Consider the following 27,111-nt stretch of genomic DNA (forward strand, 5'->3'; position numbering starts at 1 on the left):
TTTTAAAAAACTAAATTATAGTAAGTATATGCTTCTATTTCTTTAGAAAATGAGCAGATGGACTTGTTGGATTTGTAAGATGTGCAGAGATGAATCTAAGAGGTCCCCTACAAAGTAAGTAGCATTTAAATTCTATGGTCATAGTAAAGTATATTTATCATCTGATATACACATACACACATATATATTTATTCAACTGCTGTCTTCATATATTTTGTTCAAAAAGTAAAAATTTAATTTACATATAAATAATTCCACCAGAAGCATAATCATGTATCACTATAAGATTATAGAACTGTTTTTTTTAATTCAGATCACATGTATTCTTCCTATTAAAACTCAGCTTTTTCATGCATTATCTCACAGTTTTCATTATTCATGGATTACTGGATTACTCCTCAGAACAGGAAGTTAAATGCTTTTAGAGAATTTATTATGAATAAAAATTATTAAATTTTTGAAAAGCTTTGTTTATGTTAAAATTATGTTCTTTGATGCAAAATATTTTCACAGTTCAAACCTTCCACATATAAAATGCCAGAAACAGCTGTCACTAGATGGAGGAGGTGAGATTGGAAGGGTAACAAAGTGCTTACCCAGCTTCCAGGTCCCTTCAATACCCTGCCATACCTAAATTTGAAAGGGAGCAGTGACTCTATTAAAGTGGAAAGTGTAATGCCTTAAAAAGATAATAAACCATTTGACTGGATTTGCTCACCTCAGGAAATTTCTAGAGTGAGAAAACCTTTCATAATTAATAGTAAACAGCCTGGTCTGTGCCAAGACCTCAGCTCTGGCCATGTCTACCTCCTGTGGTCAGAACTACTAGCGTGTATTCTCCTGCCCTGAGGTACCAAATGTCCAACAATGCTTACATGTTACTGTAAGGTGAGGAGAAAGAGGTTGCAGTGTGGGCAGAGCAGAATAAGACCCAAATGTCAGCATTTTAAGGGATCAGCCTAAACTGCTAAACTGCATTCAAGGATGAAGACAGGCTGAATTGGAATCAACCTCTTTCTCTTTTGATGACTTTCCACACGGTATCACCATCAGGACATTCATTTCTGGCTACCTGCCTTCAGGTTAGGGGAAGGCCAAGGAAAGAATTCACATGCCCAGCAGGCTGTTAGGTAAGTCGTTTCATAGATGTTCCACTTTCACTACCTAATTGAATTTTCCTGACAAATTTATGAGGTAGATATTATTATCACCATTTTATAGAAAATAAAACTGTGATTTGGAGATGTTAAGTAACATCAAACGTCTTTAAGTGCAGCACTCACTGGGATTAGAAACCACCACTGTCAGACTCTAAACACTCTTCATTCCTCATTCTACAACATCGTGGTATCTCAAAATGCCCAGCATCTGTTCCTAAGAAAAGAGGGACCACAAAACTGGAGAATTTTTATCAGGATAACTGAATAGTGAGGGGACAAAGATGCTTAGAATAATTGTGATAAAGATATCTGGATAGCCATGGGATAGCATGAAAGTTGTAGGATGTTCAGAGACAATTACAAGCAAAAATGGAGTTAAACCAAAAACATTTCACAACTTTACCTCTAACCACGATTAGATCAATCACAATCTCTCTCCATAAATCTCATAAATCCTAAAAGCAAAAGAATTCTCTTACCAATGATTACCAATTCCTGTTTTTAAGGTAACACAAGACAGTGATGGCATCTTCACTTAGGCTGTATATTTTATTCTTTCCTTTGTATTGAGAACAGATAGGCACATGCAATATACCTTGCCTAGCACTTTCCATTTTGCTGAATTGAAAGGTCATTTTAGGTTACTGTTTTTATAGTTCTAATAAGAGAAAAGAACTATGAGTCAGATATCATTTCACGGAAATATTTTTTAAAAGCCTTCTAAGCAGCAGAATGCTGTTAAGCCTCAGTATCGATGCAAACAGCTGATCTAAAACTGACAGAATTCATCTAAATATATGAAAACAAAAGATATTTGATCTTTTCAGGACTCCCAATCTTTTACCATGTTCTGCATTACTTTTTAATCTCTATAGCTAATCTTCCTTCATCGTGTTAAGTACCTGCTAATGCTCATGACTGTTCCTCTAATACCACTTACCTAGCTAACTGTAACAGGTATAACAACCGGACAGTGCTTGCTTGCATCTAAAGCTATCTGTTATAATATGCTGCTTCTGAAAACAGGAAAAATTAAGAATGCATCAGAAACAGAACAGCAATAAACATATTCACTATTTTGTCTTAAGAGAAAAACCAATCATTTATATGTGAGAATATGTCATCATTTGTCCGTTCACCCCATGAAATCCACCAAAATGCACAGAAAACAATCTTCAGAGTCAGAATCTTCCACAAATATTTTCTAAATGGTAAATGGCATTGGTTTTACTACTTAGGTCAGATGCAACTTGTCATGTTTTTCATAGTAATAAAAATTAAAACCCTCAAAATACTAAAAAAAATTTAAAGCAAATAACAGAATGAGAAAATAACCATATATAATAGATAAGAGGGTTGCTAACTTTCTTATATGCATGCATACAAACAGATCTTGTGGATAAACTCTAAGATTCCAATAGATACCTGAGCAAATACTTGCTGATGGCAGCAGCACATAATAGCTTAAACATTATTTTGAAAGCAATATGGCAATTTGAATCAAGAGCCTTAAAAAATGCATTGTTTTGGCCCCTTTTGATTCTACTTCAGCTAATCTAAGGAATTATCCTAACTATGTGGGTGTAGCAAGTCTTAATCACAGCTGCGGTACATTTTGGGTTTGTTTTATTTTTAATTTTTATTTTTTTTAAAGCTTTAGATTATATAAATGTTAAATGAAAAATATAGGGGATTCCCATATGTTCCATCCCCTCCCCCTCCCACACTTTCCCATATTGACAACAACCTTCAACAGTGTGGTAAATTTGCTAAAATTGGAGAACACATATTGAAGCATTGCTACTAACTGTGGACTATAGTTAACATAAAGGTTTATACTCAATCCTGTACAATTCTGTAGGTTATGACAAAATACATAGTGTCTGTAACCATCATGGCAATGACATGCAGGACAATTACAATTTCCTGAAAATGCCTATATGTTACACCTATTCTTTCCTCTCCCTGCCCTCAGAACCTTTGGTGGTCACTGCCTTTATATCAATGATAAAAGTTCTTTGCAGAATAACAATGTTTATAATAGAATAGCAATAAGTCTATTTTAGGCCATTGTTCATTCCCCAGTCTTGAGGATTTGGGGATGATGAGGCCCACTCTGTTTCTAATTGAGAGGGGGCCTAGGTCCCATGAGGCAGGTGGATGAAACTATCTCGCTTGCGGATGCAGACACTCTCTGTTCCTTGGGATGGGCATTGTCCATCATCATCTCCATGTTAGTTGTCCTGGGTGAGTTCAGTGAACTGGAGAATTGGTATGGCAACTCTGCTGAGATTCAGGACTCAACTGGCACATGGACAGACCAAAGATTTAATTCTCTGGGACACATATTTAACAGGTATAGTGCTAATTTTAGGTTCAAATAAAAGGGGCAGAGAAGCCATGTGTAGGGGAACTATACATTAGTCTAAGTCTGTTACACAGTGGACCATAAATTCTAGAGTAAGTCCCCTTGACAGGGTGCCAAATTCCTGAGCTTTTCTGTCCTGCTTATAATGACTTGATGTCTCTGGAGCCGTCAGGAGCCCCACTGTTTGAGGAACTGTTTACTGTGGCAGTCAATGAGACATGCATAAGCATAGCCTCTGGAATGACCTCCCAACTCACTTTTAAATCTCTTAACCACAAAAACTCATTTGTGGGAGGCAGATTTGGCTCAAAAGATAGAGCATCCACCTACCATATAGGAGGTCCAGGTTTCAAACCCAGGGCCTCCTGACCCATGTGGTGAGCTGGCCCATGCACAGTGCTTATGCATGCAAGGAGTGCCGTGCCACGTAGCAGTGTCCCCCTGCATAGGGGAGCCCTACATGCAAGGAGTGCACCCAGTAAAGAGAGCCGCCCCACACGAAAAAAAAGTGCAGCCTGCCCAGGAGTGGCGCCGCACACAGAGAGAGCTGATGTAGCAAAATGATGCAACAAAAAAGGACACAGATTCCCTGAGGTACTGCTGACAAGAATACAGGCAGACACAGAAGGAAACACAGGGAATGGACACAAAAGAGCGGACAACTGCGGGGAGGGGTTGGGGAAAGGGAAGAGAAATAAATAAAAAATAAATCTTAAAAACAAAAAGTTCATTGTCTTAAAAAAAACTCATTTGTATTAATATTTTTCCCATTTGGTTTTAATAGTAAAAAACGAGAAATAACCAAAATGCTCATTGAGCAAAATTATGTAAAACTATGGAATGCCACCTTGTAGAATACTTCACAGTCAATGCAAATGACCATAAATATAAAGGATTATAAATTTATAATCATACTTTATAACACTTTAAATGATTATTAAAATAAATATGCCATATAAAAATGCTTATAAAAGAGATTATACATAAAGGATACACTCATACCGTATGATCATTTCTTAGTTAACACAAAAACGCACATAACGAAAAGACTAAAAATAAACACATCTATGTATTAATTGTGGTAAAGTGGGAATGGGGAATTATAGGATTATGGTTCTTTATCTTTTTAAAAATAAAATTATTTTATCATATTTTCCAAACATCACTTAATGATCATATGCTACTTTTATATTTAAAAATTTTTAAAGTAAAATAGAATGTAAAAGATCACAGGAAGGTACGAGTTCCATTGTAAACATCACACAAATGAAATGTAATTGTATTTTTACATTATTTTCAGGATAGTATATTTCTATTTAATTCTGCAAAACCTTGAAGTTATTGTCAGTACTATCAAACACCTTTTGTTTCTTTTCAAAGCCTTACTTTGGAGGAAGTGTTACAATGGGCCCAGTCTTTCGAAAAGTTGATGGCTACAAAATGTGAGTATTACATGCACATCATCTTTGTGTTACTAACCAGTTTCATTCTTAAGATAAGAGAGCTCAAGATAATAATGTATGCTCTCTTCTCACAGGATTTTAAATGACAGCTCCCATAGTTAAAAAAGAAGAAAACCTGAAAATAGTTTGTCATGTCAACCCCTATTATTTCCTCTAGTGTTAATTAAAACAAGATTAGTCACTATGCATATTTATTCTTCACAAGTACATGTGTAAAATCCCTTGGAAAATATGCTCAAATCATAACACACACTGAAAATCACTGTCTTACGATATCCTCCTAAATTTAGGGTTAGGAAAAAAATAACAAATTGCTATTTTTCATGCCTTCAAAAGTAATAATAAATTTGAATCTTAATATTCTCAAACCCTCCTCAAAATTTGTATGAAAATTTATTGGAGTCTGAATTAAGCAATACTAAGAGTACATGTATATATGCTTATAGCATAAAGGAAAGACAACAGTAATGTGATGAGGGAGCTCAAGTCACAGATCCAGTGCAAGAAATAGGAAGAAGTTTGTGCATTCATATGAGCAGAGAGCTGGGTTTTGGGGGGGGGGGGGGGAGGTAGATTGCACCTATTTTACAATTACCTCTCCATGAGTTGTAATTATTACTTTAATATACCTTAGAATTTACAGTTTAGCATGCCCATATGTAATTAAAACAAAAAGTAGAAAATGCCAACTATAAAACAGATATAAAAAAGAATGTAGTGGACACTCAAAGAAAATTTCTGTTTGCTGAGTTTTGTCTCTCTTTCTCTCTATTTTTTTTTTTTTTTTTTTGTAAGGAATTGGTTTGCCATGGATGTTTCATAATTTTTGGCCATACACCTTTTTATTTGAGTTCCTCTGTTAACCTCTCTGTAAATGTTTATTTATAGCCTATGACTGTTGGAGGGAAGTTGGCTGGGCAACTTAGATGTGTGATTGAGTAGGGTGTGTCAGTGGTTATTCTGGTTGGGTTCCTCCATTCCTTCAGGGGATTGCCATCCTCCTGGACTGCCTGCCTGCCCTGATTCAAGGGCGTGTAGTCACTCTTTTCTCTTTGATGTTGAGACAGTTGTTACTGCCTGGCTAAGAGGGCAAGGTCAGGAGATACCCAACTCTGGCAACTCCTACTGAAATACCTTAATCAGTCATTCTGACAGTTGCTTCACGGCCCCTAGTGGTGGGATCTATATCCAGGCTTGAGTCATTGCCTGGCCCTCCAGCTTATGTAGTCTGCCTTTCTGGTGAGCAATTTGGGACTTATACTACAGCTTTCATTTGATCCAAATGCCACTGCCTTCACTTTTCAGAGATTCCTCAGTTTATGATGCAATTTACCAGCATGATACAGGTAGGCACACAATAATTTGTAGCTTTTTTTAACCCAATATACTTTTTTTTTCCCAATATGCTTTTTAAAATGTGTTCCCAACTGCTTCTCTTCACATACCCCACCATTGCACCGGTGTGACTATTGCTCTATCTTCTACTCTTCTGCTCCAGGCTCTTGTTCAAGGACCTCTCCATTTCCTCTACCTACTCTACCTGTCAAAATCCTACCGATCCTAGGAAGCAAAATTCAAATCCCACTTTTTCCATGAAACTTCTTGGAAGTAATTTTTCCTCCCTCTTCTATTTTGTTTTATCATTCTTTACTCTTCTTTTAATTACAGCTATTTTGTGTGTTGGGTTTTTAACATAGCTACATATATAATAATTAGATCATAAATTCCTTAAGAGGTCAAATTACCTCTCATTCACCTTTCATCCCCTGAGAGATAAAAACATGCTTTGTACTTAATGTGCATGCAATAAATGCTCCACAAATAAATACAAGACAAATATTAGTAAGGAAAGATCATATTATATGAGTTTGTGTGTCAGTCCTGGAGGCCTCCTAAACAAAATGAATAAAGTTAATTACTTGGCAAGGATCTCTAATGGAAGCTTATCTACACTTAGCTTTTAGAGATCTTTTGTCATGAGAATAATTACAGCCTACAGAAAAGATAGGGACAAGAAGCCAGCATACTGCTCTTTATAGAAGTAAGCAAAAAGAGGGTAAGACTCTTGCCAGAAATGGAATTTACACAAAATTTAGGCAAAGATTCAACAATCACATAATAAAAAGGTGATGATAATACAAATCATTCTATGGCCCATCCAATTACAATGTTAAAACTAAGAATACAAACATTAGGCATACCCAAGAATGAAAATATGTTTTACCAAACAAGGACACTAGTAAAATGCTTCCTAGAACTAAGATACGGAGTTGTCTATTTTTACATAGACTAAAAGACTGTTTCTAAGAACATGTAGTTCAGAAACCCACATGAGAAAGAAATGTATTAGACTTGGAATCAATAGATGAACATGAGATGTTTGCTAGAGAGTCACTAAGCAATAATCGTTGCAATACAATTAAATTTAGCTTCCTCGTGGGAAAGATGGATCCAAGAAAGCCATCAATTTGAGAACAGAGGCATGGCAAAATTCAGATATTAGCTAAGCAACTGTTTTATTTCTATTGAACCAGAATGAGGGGACAGAGACAAGTTCAGTGTACATGATATCATCATCCTGGGCCCCAACTTTTTCCCACTTACACTTCCGGGAATACACCCTTCCTCTGACACTGCAAGTTGAGCATCCTGGAAATGGTAAGCAAGATTTCAGGAGGCAGAGACAACGCCAAGGGGCACTCCACAGCGCTACTGATCCCACCTGGCTCTAGAGTTCATCAGAGCTGGATGAGAGTGAAAATAAAACTAATACACATCATTTTGCAATCATCAGACTAATAATTGATTCAGGCAAAAATCATTAGTGTAAATAAAAACCTTGAAGTGAATTTCATGAAGAACAAGATATACATTGTTTCAAGAATCTCTCTACAGATTACTAATTAATTGCAAAAGGGAAATTGGTGAATTTTTAATGGAGAAAGTTGTCAGACTCCAACTTAACCAAGTACTTGAAATTGCATTACCACCAGTAACACAGACTGGCATGATGTGCCTCCTGATGTGAAGCTTCTAAGAATGACACAATACTCTTTGTGATATTAGTGTCAAAACTGTATGCATTTAATTTAAATAGGGAAACAGAAGATAAGCAAAATTGAGTAACATTCTACAAAGTAACAGACCTGTGCTCTTCCACAATTGCAATAAGGATGGAGAGTGTGTATGCTAGCTCAGCAAATATTTAGAGAGTACGTTTCCTGAAGCATTATCTACATGTAGCAGGTTTACCATTTATGTGGGGGAAATGACCCAAACTCAGAGACCTGTTTATGTCTAAAATTTCACTCCAAAGATGCTCAAGAAACTGGTAACATTAGCTCTCTTGGAAAGAAGGGTAAAAAACTGGGGTGAGAGATCGTACTGTTTTTCACTTCAATCCCTTTTTTTCTTTTTAATTTAATTGTTGTACAACAAATACAGCTCAAAATTTCTCATTTTAACCACTTTCAAGCATATAACTCAATGGCATTAATTCTATTCACAGTATTGTGTTACCATCATTAACATTAGTTTTCTCAACTTTTTCATCACTTCAAACAGAAACTCTACACACTTTGGACAGTAACCCTCTCTTCACACACACACACACACACACACACACACACACACACACCGCCATGGCCACTGGTAACCTGTAATCTGCTATCTATTTCCATGAAGTTTGCTTCTTCTAGGTATTTCATGTAAGTGAGATCATACAATCATACAGTATTTGTGTGTGTGTGTGTGTGTGTCTGGTTCATTACAACTTGACATCTTCAAGGTTCATCCATGTCGTAATATGTACATGTATCAGAACTTTACTCTTTTTTATGGCTGAATAACATTCCATTGTGAGTGAATGGAAGTGCCATTTATCTGAAGAGAAAGACTGTAAGTCAATTTATGACATAATAGATTTGAGATAGCCATGTAGGTATTTTAAGTAAATAGTTCATCAGTGGGTCAGTGCTCAGGGAAGAGATCAGCACTGAAGAACAAACCTAGTCTTTCAACTTTTGCAAAGAAAGAGACCATGCAATATTAAGAGACATTCAAGTTCTAAGGAATTTGTCATAACAATAGATTATGTGTGTTTAAAATGGCATTTATACAAATTATTCTTTGAAACATTGTTTTCAGTATCACTGATTATAAATCACCTAAATAGGCATTGATAGGAAAGTGGTTATATATAGTGAAATATGCTGGTAAATGGAATACTATATAGTTGGTAAAAAGGATGGGACAACTAATATAGAATGGAATAAAAGTGAAAAAATAAAAAGTGCAGAACAAAATGTAAAAAGAATTCAGATGTTAGATATTAAGAATGTTAATTATCTAGATGCATTCGAGATGTTATTCAATAATGGTATATTATTGACAAACAAGTTTAAAGAATGTGGGTCAAATATGCTTTTAAAAACCCAGGTGTGCCTTAGTTCAATATTAATTCAATAAATATTTATTAAGTATTTAATTAGGTACCAGAAGATATGCTTGGGAAAAAATCCATGTGGCCATGTGACACATAAAATAACATAGAAAGAAAAAAGATTTTTTAAAAACTGGAAATGCCCAAGAAGAGAACAGGGAAGCTTGCCACATATGTCACATTGGGGTAAAGTAGAAAAATAACGATCAAGGCAGCTAGTAGTAACACCCTGAATGGAATTCCAAAGGCAAGGCAAACATATAGTCTTAAAAAATAATATGCTTTGACAAAAATTTCACTGAAGGCTGCATAAGAGGCTGACTGGCAGTATTATTTTAATTGATAAATCATTTTAGAAGAAGTAAACATGCTAAAGGTAAATGGGTGCTTCTTTCAATGAAGAAATGTAATATGCTGAACTCCCCAAGATTTGGTGTGAAAGCCAGTGTTATTAAAAAGTCTCCACAATGGGGAAGTGGCTGCGGCTCAATCAGTTGGGCTCCTGTCTACCATATGGGAGGCCCTGGGTTGCATCCCAGGGCCTCCTTGTGAAGGCAGGCTCGCCTGCACGCTGCAGAGAGTTGCCCGGCCCGCAAGCGCCTTGGAGAGCCGACTCAGCAAAGTGATGCAACGAAAAGGGAGACAAGCAACAACGCAGAAGAGCGCACAGTGAGTGAACACAGAGAGCAGAAAGCAAAACAAGCCACAAGAGGGGGGAAGGATAAGTAAAAAGTAAATAAATACAGACACAGAAGAACACACAGCGAATGGACACAGAGAGCAGACAGCACACAAAAAGCTGTAAGGGTGGGGGGTGGGGGGGGAATAAAAATAAATAAATTCTCCGTAATGAATTAAGCAGAAAGAGCACAGCAAAATTTCAAAGTCTACAGTTGATAGAAAGCTCTCCAAGTTTCCAAACATCAAAGTTTTTAGGTAAGAAACTCAGGGTGGATTTTTCAATTATTTTCAAATGAACAAGAAAATAGCAATATGTTTTTAATGGTCCAGGAAAATTTGTCTGAGCTATTAATCATTTCCTCATGACAATACTTAAAAATACCAAAAAATAATTTCTCTGAATGATGTCAGTCTAAAACATGACACTGCATCCTCCAAAAATCATCAAAGTATTTGGCATCCACAAGATGAATATTGGAAACAAAAACTGTGGGTAGTTCTGGGATTAATCCCTATAGAAAGAGAGTAGAAATAGAAAAGCTAGAGAGAAGTAAATTTGAAATGACCAAGGGACCACCAATAATCTAAAAACTGAGGACTCTTCAAACTGGAAAAGACAAGACTGAGAAATAATAAGAATCTCTGACAGGAAAAAATGCAGAGCGCTCATACTTGGATTTATTGACCAAATCTCAAATTATGAGGATAGGCGAGGTCCACTGATATTTGAGTAAAGATGCTTAATATAAATAAAGAGAAGTTCAGTAAAACCACAACTGATCGACGTCATTAGCTAATTCAGTCAATCCTACCACGTGCCTGTAGATGTTCTAAGCACAGGCGTAAACAAGGTCACTGTGTCGTATGCCCCCTCTAGAGGAAGAAGAAAGAAAATTAATGAACAAGTTCACAAAGTAGCAAGTGCTTTAAAGAAAGTAAAACTGGGTGATATGGTCAAGAGAGACCAGTGCAGGAGTGCAAATTGACTGAGTGGTTAGAGAACTGTTGGGGGTGGGGAGGTAAAATTCCAGCTAAGAGCAGAATTCTGAGAGGCAGCCTGCCCTACTGAGGTCTGGGGACAGAGCAGCTGAGGCAGAGAGAAAGGAATTTCAAAGAGATAAGAGTGAGGTTAACATCTTCGAATAACTGAAAAGTCCAACAGGACAGGAGCACAGGGCCCTGCAGGTTACAAAAAGTACCTTAAACTGCATTGTAGCAAGATTTACTGTGTTTTTGAAAAGATCTTTCTGTTTCTCTTGTGAAGAGTAGAAGCAGACAGACCAAGTAGAAGGCTATTGCAGTAAAGTAGGTGAGCCTGGAACTAAGTGGGGAAGTTAGGGCTTGGAATAATTAGGATATAAGTGATAAAAACACAAGGCTGAGACCACTTAGAGGAAGAGTTCAGATAAATAAAAGCTGAGATCCAGAGATGGAGTCTAGGTGCACCCGAATATTTTCACGCCCAGAAGAAGAGGAGTCCGTAAAAGAGACTGAAAAGGAGCATCCAGTGAGTTAAGGATGACTGCATGGTGTAATATCATAGACGCCAAAGAAGAGACTTTCAGGAAGGGAGCAGTGAACTGTGTCAAGTGTTTCTGAGAACTCCAAGTAAAATGAGGAAAACAATGACTATTGGAAAGGCTAATATGGAAGTCAGTGGTGCCTTGAAAGAGCAGTATCTGGAGCATGGTAGAGGTGGATGGGACAAGAAAAAGTAAAACAGATAATATGGGAAATTATTTCATAAATTTTGCTGTGAAGGTCAGTAGAGAAAATTACAATAGCTGGAAGGAGGCATGAGGTCAATATTGGAGACATGGGTACAATAGTTGTTATTGTTTTTAATTGGGAAATACAACAGCATATTTGTATGATGATGGCAATGAACCATTAGAGAGAAAGAAACTGATGACATAGAAAATAGTCAGGATAATTGTTAAAAACAGTGGTGAAATGCAAAGCAAGGAAGAAAGTAAGACTGGTTGGGAGCCAGAAAAGAGTTGTTTGGCCAGCCCAAAATGGAACAGAGATACTTTCTCCACTCTAATCAAGAAGGAACTTAGAGAGGGCAGATATAGATATGTTGGTTGATTTGGTGGTGGGGAGATGAAGAAATCTCCATCCGTTTAAAAGTCTGTGTTCTGAATAAAATTTGAGGCAAGATCATTGGCAGAAAGCTGAGGAGAGAGCCTGCTGGAGACCCAGACCTGGAGAGTCTTAATATTAGGGAAGGATAATACAATGACTTGGCTTTGGATGCCCATTTAAAATTTGTAGTGATGATTTCAAATGAGAAGCACAGCCTCAGGCTCAGAATGCTCCAGTACAGACACAGAGCAGACAGAGTTGAGTCATTCTGGGTAGACAGGTGTTCTGAATGAGACAGGCTTTGCATCAATGTTTTCATTTGGGATGAAGTCATCCTTGGACATAATATATACTTTCTTGCTTTTTAAAATTATCACAATCAACTCTGCATGCTGGGTTGCATAACATAGGAATATCACACTGCTGAAGGCAATGGAAAGCACCGAAGGAAGGCAATGAAATGAACAATCCAATGCTGGTTAGTGCATCTTCATCTTCATTAGGGTACTACAGGGATATTAGAAGTTACAGATGGATGTCACTGATCCCTCATGTGCATCCTGATCCCAGAGGCAGAGGCTCTATTCTGCTCACGGTGGCCTGACCGCTTCTTACCTCTGCCAACTACAGCGGTCGTCATGGTTCCCTTCATCAACCCTATATTATCCACACTGCCTTGTCTCAGCCTTTTCCATTTAGCATTTTTTTGTCTTTGCTTACTTCTCATGTACTTCTTGACCTTTCCAGAAAAAAAAATCACAAACAAAAAAAACCTGACCTTTTATAAACAGCTCTGTTCAGCTAGTGCCTTTCTTGTCGTCCTCTCAGAAAACCAAGCAGTGACAGTACTCCGGGTATAATCCTCTGGTTTTCAGTACATCCTGGATGCTGAACAATTAGAGCCTACTTCTTTGCTTTTCAACACTATGGGGAGTCACTTTAAAATGTGGGAGCATGAGAGATGCAAAAGCCTTGATTGAGAAAAAACATGTATCTATTCAGTACCAGTACCAGGCACTGCATAGTCACTGGACATATGAAGATGAATAAACTGCAGTCCTAATCCTCAGAGTGTTCACAGGCAAGTGGGAAAGTAATAGAAATAAACTAATAAATATAACAGTGGGGTATAGAAATAAAGCCATAATTAAAATAAGTGTGCTCTAGGTGCTATTTTGAAGAGACAGAAGCACTTATCTAAACTGAGGGTTTCAGAGAAAGTTTTTTCAGAAACCAAGATGCCACAGCTGTCTTGAAGATCAGGGTGTAAAGCCTGCCACTCAGCAGGAAGAGAGTATCAAAGCTTGGCTGCTGCACATTGCTTGGCCAGGAATAACACACCTGGAACAAAGACTGTGTCCAGGAGTGACAAGGGTAGATGTTGGAAAGGTAGGAAGCCAAGAGGTCTGGCTGCCATTTGGGCAATCAGAAAATGGTGAAAGTTATAAACAGAGGAGGGTCATGGTCAGATTCTGGTTTAGAGATTTTTCTCTAATACAAATGCAGAAAATATTAAAAGTAGGTTCAGAGAGATGAACTGAGACTTTTTCTGATTAAATGGCTTATAAATATACCTCATAAACAAAAACAATATTTGAAAGATAAATAGAAGATATGCCATAAATATGCCAAAAAGTAATATATCATTATATATCATTACTATAGAGATCTGAAAAATCCAAGAAAATATGACACTGAAAAAAAAAAATGGAAAAAGGATTTGAAATTCACAGAAAAAATAGAAAGGGTAAAGAACAAAGGAAAAATATTTAAATATTAGTATTTCAAAAATATAAATTTAAACAAGTATAAGTCACTGGTTTCACGCCATTATATTAGAAATGAAGTGAGTAGACACTTCTGTTAATGGTAATAATGAAAAGTAATTAAATCTTTCTGAAAGTAGTTTTACAATATATATCAAGAGCCTCAAAAAATATTACATCTTCAATCCAGTAATCCCACTCCTTTTTATCACTTCTAAGAAAATAATACAAGAATCAAAGATTTATACAATTTGTACAGAAAAATGTTCAAGGTAGAATAATTAACAAAAAAAGGAAAACAATCTAAATGTTCAATAATAGCAGGGTGGCTAAATGTATTATGGTGAACCCTACAATGGGCTGTTATGTAACAATTAAAAGTAAAAAGGAGAAAGTGTTTGTCAGATAATATTAAGTATGAAAGAGCTACAAAATTGCTTTCACAGTATAATACCAATAAGGTAATTTGTGTGTGCATGTATGTGCTTGCGTAGATCAATGAATGCTAGCTTGCTAGGCAGTTCTACATAAATAAAAGATTGAAAAATATATATATATCAAGAAATTAACAATGCTTGTTTTTATTAGAAGTTTTGTATTTAAAACTAGCCAGCAGTATTTTAAGCTACCTTTGTATAATACAGTAAAGAGAAGTTAGGGAAAAAAAACAGGAAAGAGTAATATCATAAAAACCAAACCAGAAAATTTTAATAAAACAAATTTCACTACAAATCCTTGCACAAAGGCTGTTAAAATTATGGAATGCATTATCCCCAGTGGTTCAGATAGAAAATAAAATGTATTTCAAATAGGTTTATCCACATTTCTGAAGGATGATTGGGAACATAGCCCACCTTTAGAATTTAACACTAGGTATGAGACTTGCAGAAAACCTAATCCCGGAAGAGATGGGTGACTGTTTTGACTCAGCCAAGAAAGCGCTGACGTTTCACCTCTGCATCAAGAAGTACTAACGTGTTACGTGTTACGTTATGTGTCACGGAAATGCTAATTTCAGTGACTGGTTTTAAAAGAATAAGCTAGAGAGCCCCAAAAAGGTACCATTCTCATTCTTCAAGGAAAAGGCATATGCTCTGTGTGACATAAACCTCTCAATTTAACCTCTGCTTCCATCTACTCAATTTAAATAAGTAACTCTGTTGCTTAGCCCTTATTCACTCTGCTCAAGCAGAATCACGCTCTCTTGAGCAAATTGCTCAGGAACAAGTATCATTAAAACTTCAGAATGGGCTACATTGCCTAACTTGGAAAAGGTTTTTCCACATTATAATTCACTCATATGAATCAATAGAAATTTTAAACTGAGCAATTCACTTTAATACTTACTAAAATTCCTGAAACACTTATACAAATGCATTTTCAGCTGTTTGCCTGGGTAACTTGCAGCATATTCAAACAGCAATTAGCTTTATATAGACAGAATTTTGTAAAAGGTACCAATCACCAGAGTTTACTCACTCAGCACACCAGAATCAATCTGAAATATCAGTCAGGTTCAAGCTGCCCAAGTGAGCATTCATTAGGTTATGATGCAATAACAAATGACGTTAAAATCTCCATGGGTGGTAAACAGATGGGGCTCAACCCCTTGGGTGCCTGCCTACCACTTGGGAGGACCCGGGTTCGGGTTCTGATGCCTCCTAAAAGAAGACAAGCAGATACTGCCTCCCACCACAATGAGCTAGACTCCACCCCCACCTCAACAAGAAGAAGCCACAAGCTAGCTGATGCCACAGCCCATGGGGATAAGATGTGGCTCAGGCTGTTGGGAGGTCCCGGGTTCTGTTCCTGTCCTCTTGGAGAAGGTGAGCAAACAATGAACAGACAGATGAGTGAATCATCTGGGGAAAGGGAGAGAGAAAGAAAGAAAAATAAATAAAATAAATCTTTAAAAAAGAGATAGTTTTTTAAAAAAAATCTCAGTAGTTAACAACAAGAAAGTTGCATTTCTCTCTCATGTTATCTAACCAGACTCAGCTCCAGCTCTGTTCCACGTCATTCGTGTCTTCATTCTGGCCTTTGGGCTAAAGAAGCAGCTCTTTTGGAATGGTGCCATTCTCATGAAAGGCAGGTGGAGGCTTGAGCGAAGAGGGGGAAACTGACAGAACAACAGGGTGGTTCTACACCTTCTGCTTGGACCTGTGTATGGCACCTTTGCATGTATTTCATTGGTTAAAGGAAGTCCAGTGACGAAGGCAGAGGTCAATAGGACATGGAAGTATCATTTTCCTACAGAGAAAAACTGAGAACAATACTGCAGTCTGGCACATCAAGAATCTTTGTATGCCTTTATCACCTCTACTGCAAGAATGAAAACGATTCTGAGGGACCAGACTGTTGACAGTCCAGAAAATGTCAAACAATGCCAACATCACACTGAAGGGACATACGGTTATTGTGAAGGGCCCGGAGGAACCCTGCAGAGGGATTTCAATCACATCAGTGTAGAACTCAGTCTACTTGGAAAGAAAAAGAAGAGTCTCCTGGTTGACAAATGGTGGGGAAGTAGAAAGGAACTGGCTATAGTTCATGCTGTCATCAAGTAAGAACTTTATTAAGGGGATCACACTGGATATCCGTTACAAGATGAGGCCTGTCTCTGCTTGTTTCCCCATCATCACTGCTCTTCAAAGAGTGGGTCTTTGGTTGAAATCTGAAATTTTGGGGGTGAAAAATACATCCACAGGGTTCCAATGAGGCCAGGTGTTGCTTATTCACTATCTCAAGTCCAGAAAGATGAGTTAATTCTTGAAGGAAATGACATTGAACTTGTATCAAATTTAGCTGCTTTGATCCAGTAAGCCACAACAGTTAAAACACAAAACAAGGATATAAGAAACATTTTGGATGGTATCTACATCTCTGAAAAAGGAACAGTTCAGCAGGCTGATGATCTAAGAGTTGTGCAGCAATGGAAACAACAATATGCCAGACCTATATTTGATACCTTAAAGATGCAATAAAATTCATCTGTTTGAAAAAGAATCTAGCTATATATATATAAATGTATATTCCAATGCGTGGATGGCTTCTTTAGCAGAGGATGTGAGCATGCTTACATTATTGAACCACCATCTGAAGTGATAATATGTAAATATTTTAGTATACAATTGAGCTAAACATAAATATGAAAGCATATTCTTGGAATCTAATCCTGGTTTCCATTTTCTCCCTACCCCCACCTATCCATCCATTCAACCATCCAAGAAGCTAGTGAAAATGATTAGCCTGTTATGGCTGACCCTAATTCCAGGGTCTTTAGATTTTATCTGGTGTCATATTCTTTTCCTTTGCTATAGTTTATTTCTTTATTTCAGGGTCCTTACTCTCTTTTCCTACTGAAGCATGCAGTCAGAGTTCCTCTAAGTACAAACTATATTAATTACCCTTGTTATAGAACTCTGTTTCTTTCAATACACACTGCAGAATGTTAGCTGCCAGCTTTACTTGTTAAGCCAGAAATGGATTTTTGTTTTAATTTGTTCGTTGTTTTAGTTTCCCTAACCGTTTAGCTATTTCTCAAACAGGAGCACCAATCATTCCATCCGTGTTCTCTGCCTCCAGCTTTCTGTGCCTATGATGAAGCCAAGTCCATATTAAAATCATTTACTGGTGAAATAAACCTCTAAATTGAAATCTGTATTCCCCCATTGGACAGGAATGTATCTAGTCCACAGCATTTCCTAGGCTACATTCTCTACATTCTCCACCTCCCATCTAACTCTTCCTTCAGATGTTCCTGTTGAACCATCTCCCACCCAACATAACTTGTTCACACAATAATAGTAGGCCTTGCTCTAATTTTTTGTATTAGCAGGATGTCATATTCCTTGTAGATTGCCAGGCTTTTCCAACCCTAGTGCCTCCTTAGATGGGATTTGCCTTTGTTTTATTTTTCTTGAGTACAAAATACCTTCGTTGTTTTCTTTTATTCCTGCATCACTGGTGGCAGAGCTGATGAAAGCCAAGCAGTCAAAGAGCCTGGCTTTTTACTTCATGGAAATGCAATCTAATCTCATGTGAAGATTCAGGAAAATGTGATTTTGCTTACCATTACCATTCTAGATGGTGGTTATTATTTCTAGTAACAGATAATGATACTGACCAGAGATATTATTTACCAAAATTCTTTGTTAACAATCACTCTCTAAGTGGCTACGAATCCAGTGTGCTACACACATTTCCATTTACAGGAATAGAAAAGTTACATTGCTATTTCATCTTTTAGCAATCCATTGTCTCAGATATGCCAAGACTTCCCAGTGGACAAAAGAAGTTTAATGTTTCTTTCTTGAACCTTGATAATATTTAGTTCTCTCCAAGATTCTGGTTAATGAACTTGATTTATGAGAGCACACCTAACCCTTGTCCTCAAAACACTAGCACCTACAAATAATGTCTCAATTGAGAAAACTCCTACCATAGGTTCACCCTTATCTGCCCAGAAAGGCAGGTTAAGACCAGAGTTGAAGATAACCATATCTGGCATCAAGTATCACTTCTGATTGAGCTGCACATAGCCACTGACCTATTCTAGATTCTGAGTTAGTTTCCAATACCCACCTTAAATTCCATTCTTTGCCTACTTCCTTATTTCTGGTTTAGATCATAAACCATGAATATGAAGTTGAATTTTTCATTTATCCATGTTCTCCTGCTCTGATTCAGTTTTGAGAAACCCTCCAGGATGCACACAACCTGATCAACTTATCACTCCTACCTGGCTGGGATATTTTACTTCCAACCTTGATCTGCCTGTTTAAATTCTTAACCATGCTCTTAGATTTTTTTATGTCAACTTCATGATCAGAGCTCCATCAACCCATCCAGCCTAAGTCCTATTCCTGGCTCCTCGTGACTTCTTCTGTCTCAGGGCATCCATCCTGGTAGGCATGTGGTTCTAAATAACTCGTAATAAAGGGATGACCTCAGCACTGATGGGCATTATTAAAACATGCTTCTGATGGCTAGACCAAAGTGTGTTGCATATAATATTATTATAAAATAGCCACTTGTTACATAATTTGGAAGCTTTGATTCAGATTTTTTATTTAAACTGCATTAAATATTGTACATATGTTTTTTATAATTTTAACCCAAAAATATAAACTGATTTCTCCACTACTTTTAGATGGCCCTGTGGTCTATGCAGCATACTTAAAAATGGAGCACAGTGATGAGAATATTAAATTCTGGATGGCATGTGAAACCTATAAGAAAATTGCCTCACGGTGGAGCCGAATTTCTAATGCAAAGAAGCTTTATAAGATCTACATCCAGCCACAGTCCCCTAGAGAGGTAACTAAATACAATGACAGCAAATGAGAATCAGTACATCCTTGGGGGATGCACTAATATCTATAAAGGACCTATTATGTGCCAAGCATTTTATATCCATTATTTCCTGTAATACTATAAAGTCAATATTGTTAACCTTATTTTATAGATCAGAGACCCTAGAATCTGAGAAGTTAACTAATTCATCCAGTATCACATAGCATTTAAATGAGTTAGGAATCCAAAAAGGCCTGTCTAACAACAAATCCTCTCCCAAATACCTTAAACCCAGAAGAAGTTAAGGGCGGGGGGGGGGGGGGGGAGTAGTACTTGAAAAAAGAATTGACCTTGACAGAAGGAACTACAGACACCATAAACAGGCATGCTGACACTGTCAGTGGTGTTGGGTAAAGTCCGAGCCACCACACAGAGCTCATTGGTCACTGTCAGTTAATGCTATCAAGCCCAGCAGACATTTACAATAGTAATACTGACATGCTTTTACAGCTGCCTCTAGAAAACAGTCATGAAAGAAACATGCACTGAGACTCTTCCTGGTGGAGAGAGAATAAAGAATGAAAATGCTTGTTAAAGGGATAGGATGGAGGATGGTATATAAAATGTCCTATCACTCAGGACAGTCCTACGTTATTGACTTCCTCCCCAGAAACTATTGTCTGGGAAATTCTTCGTTTATTGAAATAACCATTTCTCTCCTCTATTTCTCTACTTCTCAATTTCTTCCCATTTCAGGGCATATTCAATTAAATGAACATTCATGACTATTAAGGAAGATAAATTTTAAAACAGCACCAATTTCCCTTTCCTTAAAAGAGAACACCATCTGGTAAACTTCCTTGTTTGTACTACCATTAACAAACCTCTTGCATCCTCCTAAGTAAGCAATGGTTTCTGAAACACCCCTGATCTTGGGCCTCATGTTTCTCCCTCTGGGATGTGGAGGTGAATGTTTACTTTAAAAAGCAAGGAGTTTATCTCTTATAAATCTTTTCAGATACCTATGAAACCGCAAAAAAAAAAAATCCCTATTCCACTGAAAAGGGGAGGGAGAATAAATTACTTTTTCCATTATATGTTTCTATCTTCAATCATGCCAACTGATATTCTACATGCAATTTCACTTTTCAGATTAACATCGACAGCTCAACAAGAGAAACTATTATCAGGAACATTCAAGAACCCACTCAAACGTGTTTTGAAGAGGCTCAAAAAATAGTATATATGCATATGGAAAGGGATTCCTATCCCAGGTTTCTAAAGTCAGAAATGTATCAAAAACTTTTGAAGACTATTCAGTCCAACAATTCCTGATTACCACTCAAAAGTTTAAATTGAAGACAGCATAATGATCTTTTAACTTAGAAAACACCAAATCAGAAATTGTGTAGGAATGAAATAGAAGAAATGAAACTATAAATTGATTCCTAGTTCCCAAGGAGATACAGATCCCAAGAGGGATGAGACTCTAGAATTCATATAACAGGGATAACATGATTTAAGGCATACCTAAATAGATGGATTAATACATAAGGAAAAGTAAGATTTTTCTATCACTACATTATACACTAAAAGTATAAAGCTTTTACTATATTAGTCAAATAATAGATGTGTACTTCGTAATTATATTTAGCTATCATAATACAAATGTCAGTTCTTTGAAAATTATAAACTAAGTCCTTGTGGTGGAGGCAGGCTCCTAGCTGCCGCAGAGCCTGCAGAGCCCTAGTACCTGGACCTGCACGCTGCTGGGGGGACCCAACCGAGCCCACCCACTCCAGGTCCTGTTGGAATATTCATTCAGAAAAACTGGAGTGCTTCCTCAAAACTAGTGATGGCTTTGATGGTCAGCTCCTAGACCTAGACTGTCCATCTAGGAGGGAAACTACAGGACCAGGCTAGGTCACCCTGATCTCCTCGCAGCTTATCAGAAAAATTACACGGGCAAATTGGCACAGGTCCCTGCTGTGAACGAAATCATCTGTGGGTCTCAAGATGAAGATCCTCCAACATGCACATATAAAGAAAACCATGCTAAGATCTGAGTTCTGTGAGCCTGCATTTGTGGTTGGTAATTGCCTCCAGACAGCATCTGACAGCCATCAGCATGATCGAATTTGCTGTGCAGCCAGAGTCCAGAAAGACCATGAAAACTACATAAAAATATTACTAAAAGTTGGAGGCATTCTAGTCATGCCTACAGAGGATCAGTTAACACAAATTTTGTAAACTGGACAAAACACTTGGGAAAGTAAAAATTCCCTGCTGTTTTATTTGCTCCCCTTGTTCAAGCAAGTAAGAATGATATTGGCAATCCAGATTCAGTGGGACTCACCCTTGTGCTGTCAGGAATCTACAGGACTTGGTTCACATTGATATTTGACACACACTTAGAAATTTCATAAATGATAAAATACAGGCCATGGGGATTTCTCAAAGAACTCCACCAAAAGGCAAAGGAAGAGTTAAACAAACAATTAACTCTTACATGTTTGTGCATAATCAGCTTATTCCTCAGCCTGCGAGGAGGATGAAAAAATGGAAGAAGGTAATAAAGAAGAGGAAGAGAGATCAGAGTGAAGCCATGAAGCCAGAGCAGCCTCCTCAATTTTAGTGAGGGAAAAAATCATGAAGCTACCCCTTCCTGAATCTTTAAAACCTTAGTTGGCATATTTTAGAGAAAAATAACTTAGGTCAAGAAGAAAGAATGCCTACTGATAATTCCTTTGGTCTTGAAAATGTAGCGTTTGTTAGGAATTAAGAGAAAATATTATTTCCTTCAGAGCAAATTTTAATGGGAAAAGTATAAAATGTTTCTATTTTAGTAACAAAAATAATGTATTGAATGATTAAAAAGAATCCCTAGAGGGCTGAGGTGGCTCAAGTCATTGAGTGCATCTCTTCCACATGGGAGGTCCCAGGTTCGGGTTCTGGTGCCTCCTAAAGAGAAGAGGAGCAGACACACAGAGCAGACAGCAAATGCTGTCTTAAAAAAAAAAATCCCTGGGAGCAGATGTGGCTCAAGTAGTTGAGTGCCTGCTTCCCACATGGGAGGTCCCAGGTAAGGTTCTCATGCCCCCTAAAAACAACAAGCAAATGGACAAAAAAGCAACCCAGGTGAGTTGATGTGGCTCATGGTTGAGTGCCAGCTTCCCACACACCAGATCCAGGGTTTAATCCCAGGCCAGTAATGCAAAGAGAAAGAAAAAGAATTCCTTTTATAATATCAATTGTTTTTTAATCTTGGAAAAATACCATTTTGACTGTGGGTGATTTCAAAGTAGAATGCAGCAATGCTCTAGTCTTAATGTACTGTAAATCATTTTCTGATTCCTAATGGATTTGTAGTGGTGAGAGTTCAATTTAATTTTATATAAGGTTAAATAATGGTTAAGCATATATAATCTGACTTGAATTGCAATTGTTTGAATTTCTGCTAGGAAAACTTCATTATCTAATAAGGAAATCAAACACTTTATAAATCTATTTATTTTTGTTGCAATCCCAGTTGCTGAGTTGCTATAGATGTATTCTGGGTAATATTTGAGTGGAGTAACAGTAAAGCTATTGAATAATTTAGCTTTAAAGAAAAAAGAAAAAAAGTTTCTTGGAATTCAACAACTCTGCTACTTTTGCTTTTGAATCCATTGCTTCTCTTATAGAGCTCTTACAAGCAATTGAAATGAACATTAAAGTAAAAGACTATGCTTAATACAACACTTATTTTCTATGGATCCTATACATTTTCAGCATTTATAAATAATAAGGTTACCTTAAACTCTGGAGTTTTAAAAGACGGTGTATTTAAGATTGTTTTTTTTCTATAGACCACTGTGCAAAGTATTTAGTTTTTTAAAAATCCACCTTTCTGTGTTACTTTTTTAATTGCACAGACCATGAATGAATAAGCATGAGTGACTGCCACTCTTGGATAGCTCTTAGTAGCAGGGCCAGAGCAGATTTGTTCAGCAAATGCACTTTAGCAAATGGAACTTTTATTCATCTGAATGTCTATCTTTGACAAGATAGGGCTGAGCTAGCCAACATTTGCTTTGGAATTCATCTTTTTAATATAAGAACTATCCATAGAAATTGTATGAAGATGTCTTCTGTTTTGAAAATCTTTTTGAGAATCATAGTATAATCTTTGAAACTTATGTTGTGCTCAATTTAACTTCTTCCCATGTTTTCCTTAGTTTCTTTTGGTAAACTTATAATGGCTTTCACTTTTTGTTTATAATTACATGCATAAATTATCAATGGTTTGAATTGTAGTTGTAGAGTCTCAGTAATAAAACTGATTGTAAATGCAAAAAAAATTATATGACTATATGAATTGTTCCTCTTGCATGAATGTATTCTATTCGGTGTTCTTAATAACTTTAATTAATAGACAAATTTGGTACTCACAGTATAATTGACTGTATTATATCATGAGCAATATCAAAAAGATGTGTCCTGAGAGATACTTTACCTGTAAAAATTTTCCCACTTTTATGTTCATAAATGAACTTCTAGATCACATATATATTCCACATGTAAAAAATTCTTTCTAAGCTACTGAAATGTATGAATTTCATTTCCTCTTACACTTACATTGTTTAAGGTTAGAAAAATGTAGTTTCTATATTTTGAGATTTTTCTCACAATGTAAATTCATCATGATCTTGACAATAAATCCAAATATAAATTAAAGAGATATAAATATATGTTTCAAAAACACAATAAATACATTTTCCGGTACTAATTGCTAAGGGCCTAAACTGGATATTACAGCACTGAGAATACAATATTTTTACTTTCCGTAGTTTTCATGAAAAGTGTAGGCAACTTAACACATTTATTTGACATTACCTCACTGTTATTTTAAAACCATATTAAAAGAATCCAAAATTCAATACCTGTATTCAAAAGGCCAACATAACATAAGTGTAAAAGTTGATCTACTGTCTTTTTTACTGAAAGATTTAAGAAATTACAAGAGACTTAGCCTTGTATTCCTGAAGGAAGAAAAAATTCAAACATGATTTTTCTCTTAAAATCATTTGTAAATATTCATATTTTCTCTTGGTTTTAAAAGTAGTTTAAAACAGATTTGAGGGAAGCGGCTGTGGCTCAATCAGTTCAGCTCCCATCTACCATACAGGAGGCCCTGGGTTCATGCCCTGGGGCCTCTTTGTGAAGGCAGGCTTGCCCCCATGCTGCGGAGAGCCACCAGCCGGATGCCGCAGAGTGCCAACTCAGCAAGGTGACACAACAAAAAGGGGAGACAAGTCAAAACACAGAAAAGCACACAGCGAATGGACACAGAGAGCAAACAACAAGTAAACCGCAAGGGGGGGGCATAAATAAAAATAAATACAGACACAGAAGAATGCACAGTGAATGGGCAGAGAGCAGACAGCAAGCAAGTCACAAGAGGGGGAAGGAATTAAAAAAAAAAAAAACCAGATTGACCTTTTATTGAAACAAAGTTTTCCCTGTCTTCCTGGTGATATATTAATTCTCAGACTACTATATTCTTTATTCCATGAGCATTACATTTTATTGGTACCTAGAAGAATAAATTTTAATTTCTCTCCCCCTCTTAAAGATGAGCAACGTAAGTAACTGCATAGCCAATCATAACACACTGAGCTGCTAAGAAAGGCCTTGCTTGTTAAACCATTCTGCTGCCAGCAATGAAAACGGAAGAATTCAGCAAAAGAAGAATAAAGAAAGAAACATCAGCAATGTAATAATAATACATTTTGAGTAAGCTGCATGATGAAAGAATGACGAATTCACACTCAAGAAATGTGGGGTTTAGTTCTAGATTTCCCAGATTAGCTTTATCATTTTATATGGTTCTGGATCAGCTATAGAAAATTATACAAGTTACTTTTCCTCTCTGTTCCTCCCTTTCCTTCTCTTTTATAAAATGCGGTGATTAGAATAGATAATACTTTAGTTCCTCTCCAGCTCCAAAATTCTGGTTACCTCCAGTTCTTCTAATTTTTCAACATCTAAAGGATTTTGTGTGCCATTCAATTGCCTGTCCTTAGATTGTCTATCTTTAATGGTATGACATATCTCCAAAAACTGAACTGGAATACACATAGGCATTCTTCTAAAAATTACACATGGTTGGATGTTTGTAAACCATAAGCAATCCCCTTCTTACTTCCACCCCCACTACATTTTACTGATAGATCAAGTAATTTGAGATCATCATAACTGAATAATATTCTATATCCTGTACCTTTTTCTTAGAAGACACATTTAAAATTAATAATTTTTTGTTTTACTAAAATAACTTAAAATTGATATCAAATAGTTATAAAGATATATCCATGTTAATATGTGTGGCATATTTGTTTTATCCTTAGTATTTTGAGATTCAAAGTTAAAACCATATTGTTAGACTTACACCTGAGATCAGAATATGAATATATATTTATGATAATTTTCTATTTTTAGAAAAACATTTTCAAGTTCTGGAATATGTGGGATAAGCCTTCATTGTCTCTGAATAAAAATAATGTCTTACCTTCTCCAAAAGAAGATAGTGGCAGAGATTTGTACAACTCAGACTCAAGCATCTTGGCAGAGATGAACAGTTTCCTATTTATAATTCATCAGTCACACTATAGTTTCATCAACCACAAAGGTTTTTTTACCAATTTTGGAAGAATGAGTACAGAAAAACACAAGAAGCTTTCTTCAAAGACTTAATAGGGTGTTATTTGAAGGAAATCATAAGACCCAAATGCTTAAAAATATCTTCCCCATATTTCCACTATTGGTCTTAGAAGATGAAAAATGAAATCTAAATTCAAGATATAAGTAAGGAAGCAAAACCCTGGTGCCTCTTACCTAACATAAAACGTAGGAGAATAGGATACAGGAATATAGTTGTGGCTTAGGAAAATATCTAGGCTGAGAGATCAAAGATATCAAGACATCTAGAGAGAACACCAGGCACCAAAAATGACTTGGGAACTTACTTGGGGTACAAATAGAAAGGGACCATAAGAACGTCCCTGTGTTTTCTATAGAAAACCAGAGAAAGAAAAAAATAGTTTAAAAAGCAGGTATTCTAAATTGCTAATTATGTATTGTAATAGAAAAAATGAATAGCATTCCTATAAAGAGAAAAGATCAAATATTAAATTCCTCAATTAAATTTCTAGAAGCATTAGTTTAATAAAAATCTACCCAGCTCCCATCGAGTACATATATGGTACACACAAAGATAAATTAGGTAAGGTTTCCACTGTCAAGGAATTCATGCTCTAGCAGAGAGATAAGAGATGTGTGAACTCATAATTTAAGTACAAAATAATAATGGCCAAGGTGGAAAACATTATAGACTGCTGTGGGATTCCAGCAGAAGTACCTATCTTCACCAGGGGGAATCTGAGCAGAGTAGAAGTAATGTTTGAGATTTATAGTTCACTCAGAGGAAAAGAAAAGGCAGTGTGGATTGGAATAAAGGCTGGAGAAGGGAGAAACTTGTGACAATTAGGAAGATTTAGAACATGTTATTGACTGGAATCAGAGAGATCTAAGTTAAATCCTGGGTCCAACAGTCAGCAGTTCTGATAATTTTAATCAAACCACTTAATTATTTGCATCTTGTTTATTTTTATCTGTAAAAACAGATAATGCTATAACAATAGCATTAACAACATATACCTCTCAGACATTTATTTATATGAAGTGCATATAAAGTTCTCGGTACTGCATTCAACTAAATTTAACTGCATTATTAGTTATTATAAAAGCCCAAATGCGAGAAAATGATAGTCTGAACTATGCAAATACAGAAAAGAGAGTCGTTTTTGAG

General features: G+C 36.5%; 1 protein-coding gene and 1 pseudogene across 1 annotated transcript; both read left to right on the forward strand.

The window, feature by feature from the left end:
* Window positions 1–49: 49 nt before the first annotated feature.
* RGS13 (regulator of G protein signaling 13) lies at window positions 50–21,992 on the forward strand. The gene is made up of 4 exons (XM_004484480.3): window positions 50–114; window positions 4,909–4,970; window positions 19,120–19,286; window positions 20,415–21,992. The coding sequence occupies exons 1-4, from the start codon at window positions 50–52 to the stop codon at window positions 20,595–20,597; spliced, it is 477 nt and encodes a 158-aa protein (XP_004484537.1). The 3' UTR covers window positions 20,598–21,992.
* LOC101443299 (protein-L-isoaspartate O-methyltransferase domain-containing protein 1 pseudogene) lies at window positions 21,279–21,971 on the forward strand (annotated as a pseudogene).
* Window positions 21,993–27,111: the final 5,119 nt, after the last annotated feature.

This window comes from Dasypus novemcinctus, chromosome 13 (assembly GCF_030445035.2).
Source record: "Dasypus novemcinctus isolate mDasNov1 chromosome 13, mDasNov1.1.hap2, whole genome shotgun sequence".
NCBI classification, from domain to species: Eukaryota; Metazoa; Chordata; class Mammalia; order Cingulata; family Dasypodidae; genus Dasypus; species Dasypus novemcinctus.

What these genes read in the sequence shown, in the direction of transcription:
- RGS13 (XM_004484480.3), top strand. Translation starts at nt 50, where the DNA reads ATGAGCAGATGGACTTGTTGGATTTGTAAGATGTGCAGAGATGAATCT. An exon ending in TCTAAGAGGTCCCCTACAAA is followed by an intron (nt 115 to 4,908) that starts GTAAGTAGCATT and finishes TTCTTTTCAAAG; the next exon opens with CCTTACTTTGGAGGAAGTGT. An exon ending in AGCCACAGTCCCCTAGAGAG is followed by an intron (nt 19,287 to 20,414) that starts GTAACTAAATAC and finishes TTCACTTTTCAG; the next exon opens with ATTAACATCGACAGCTCAAC.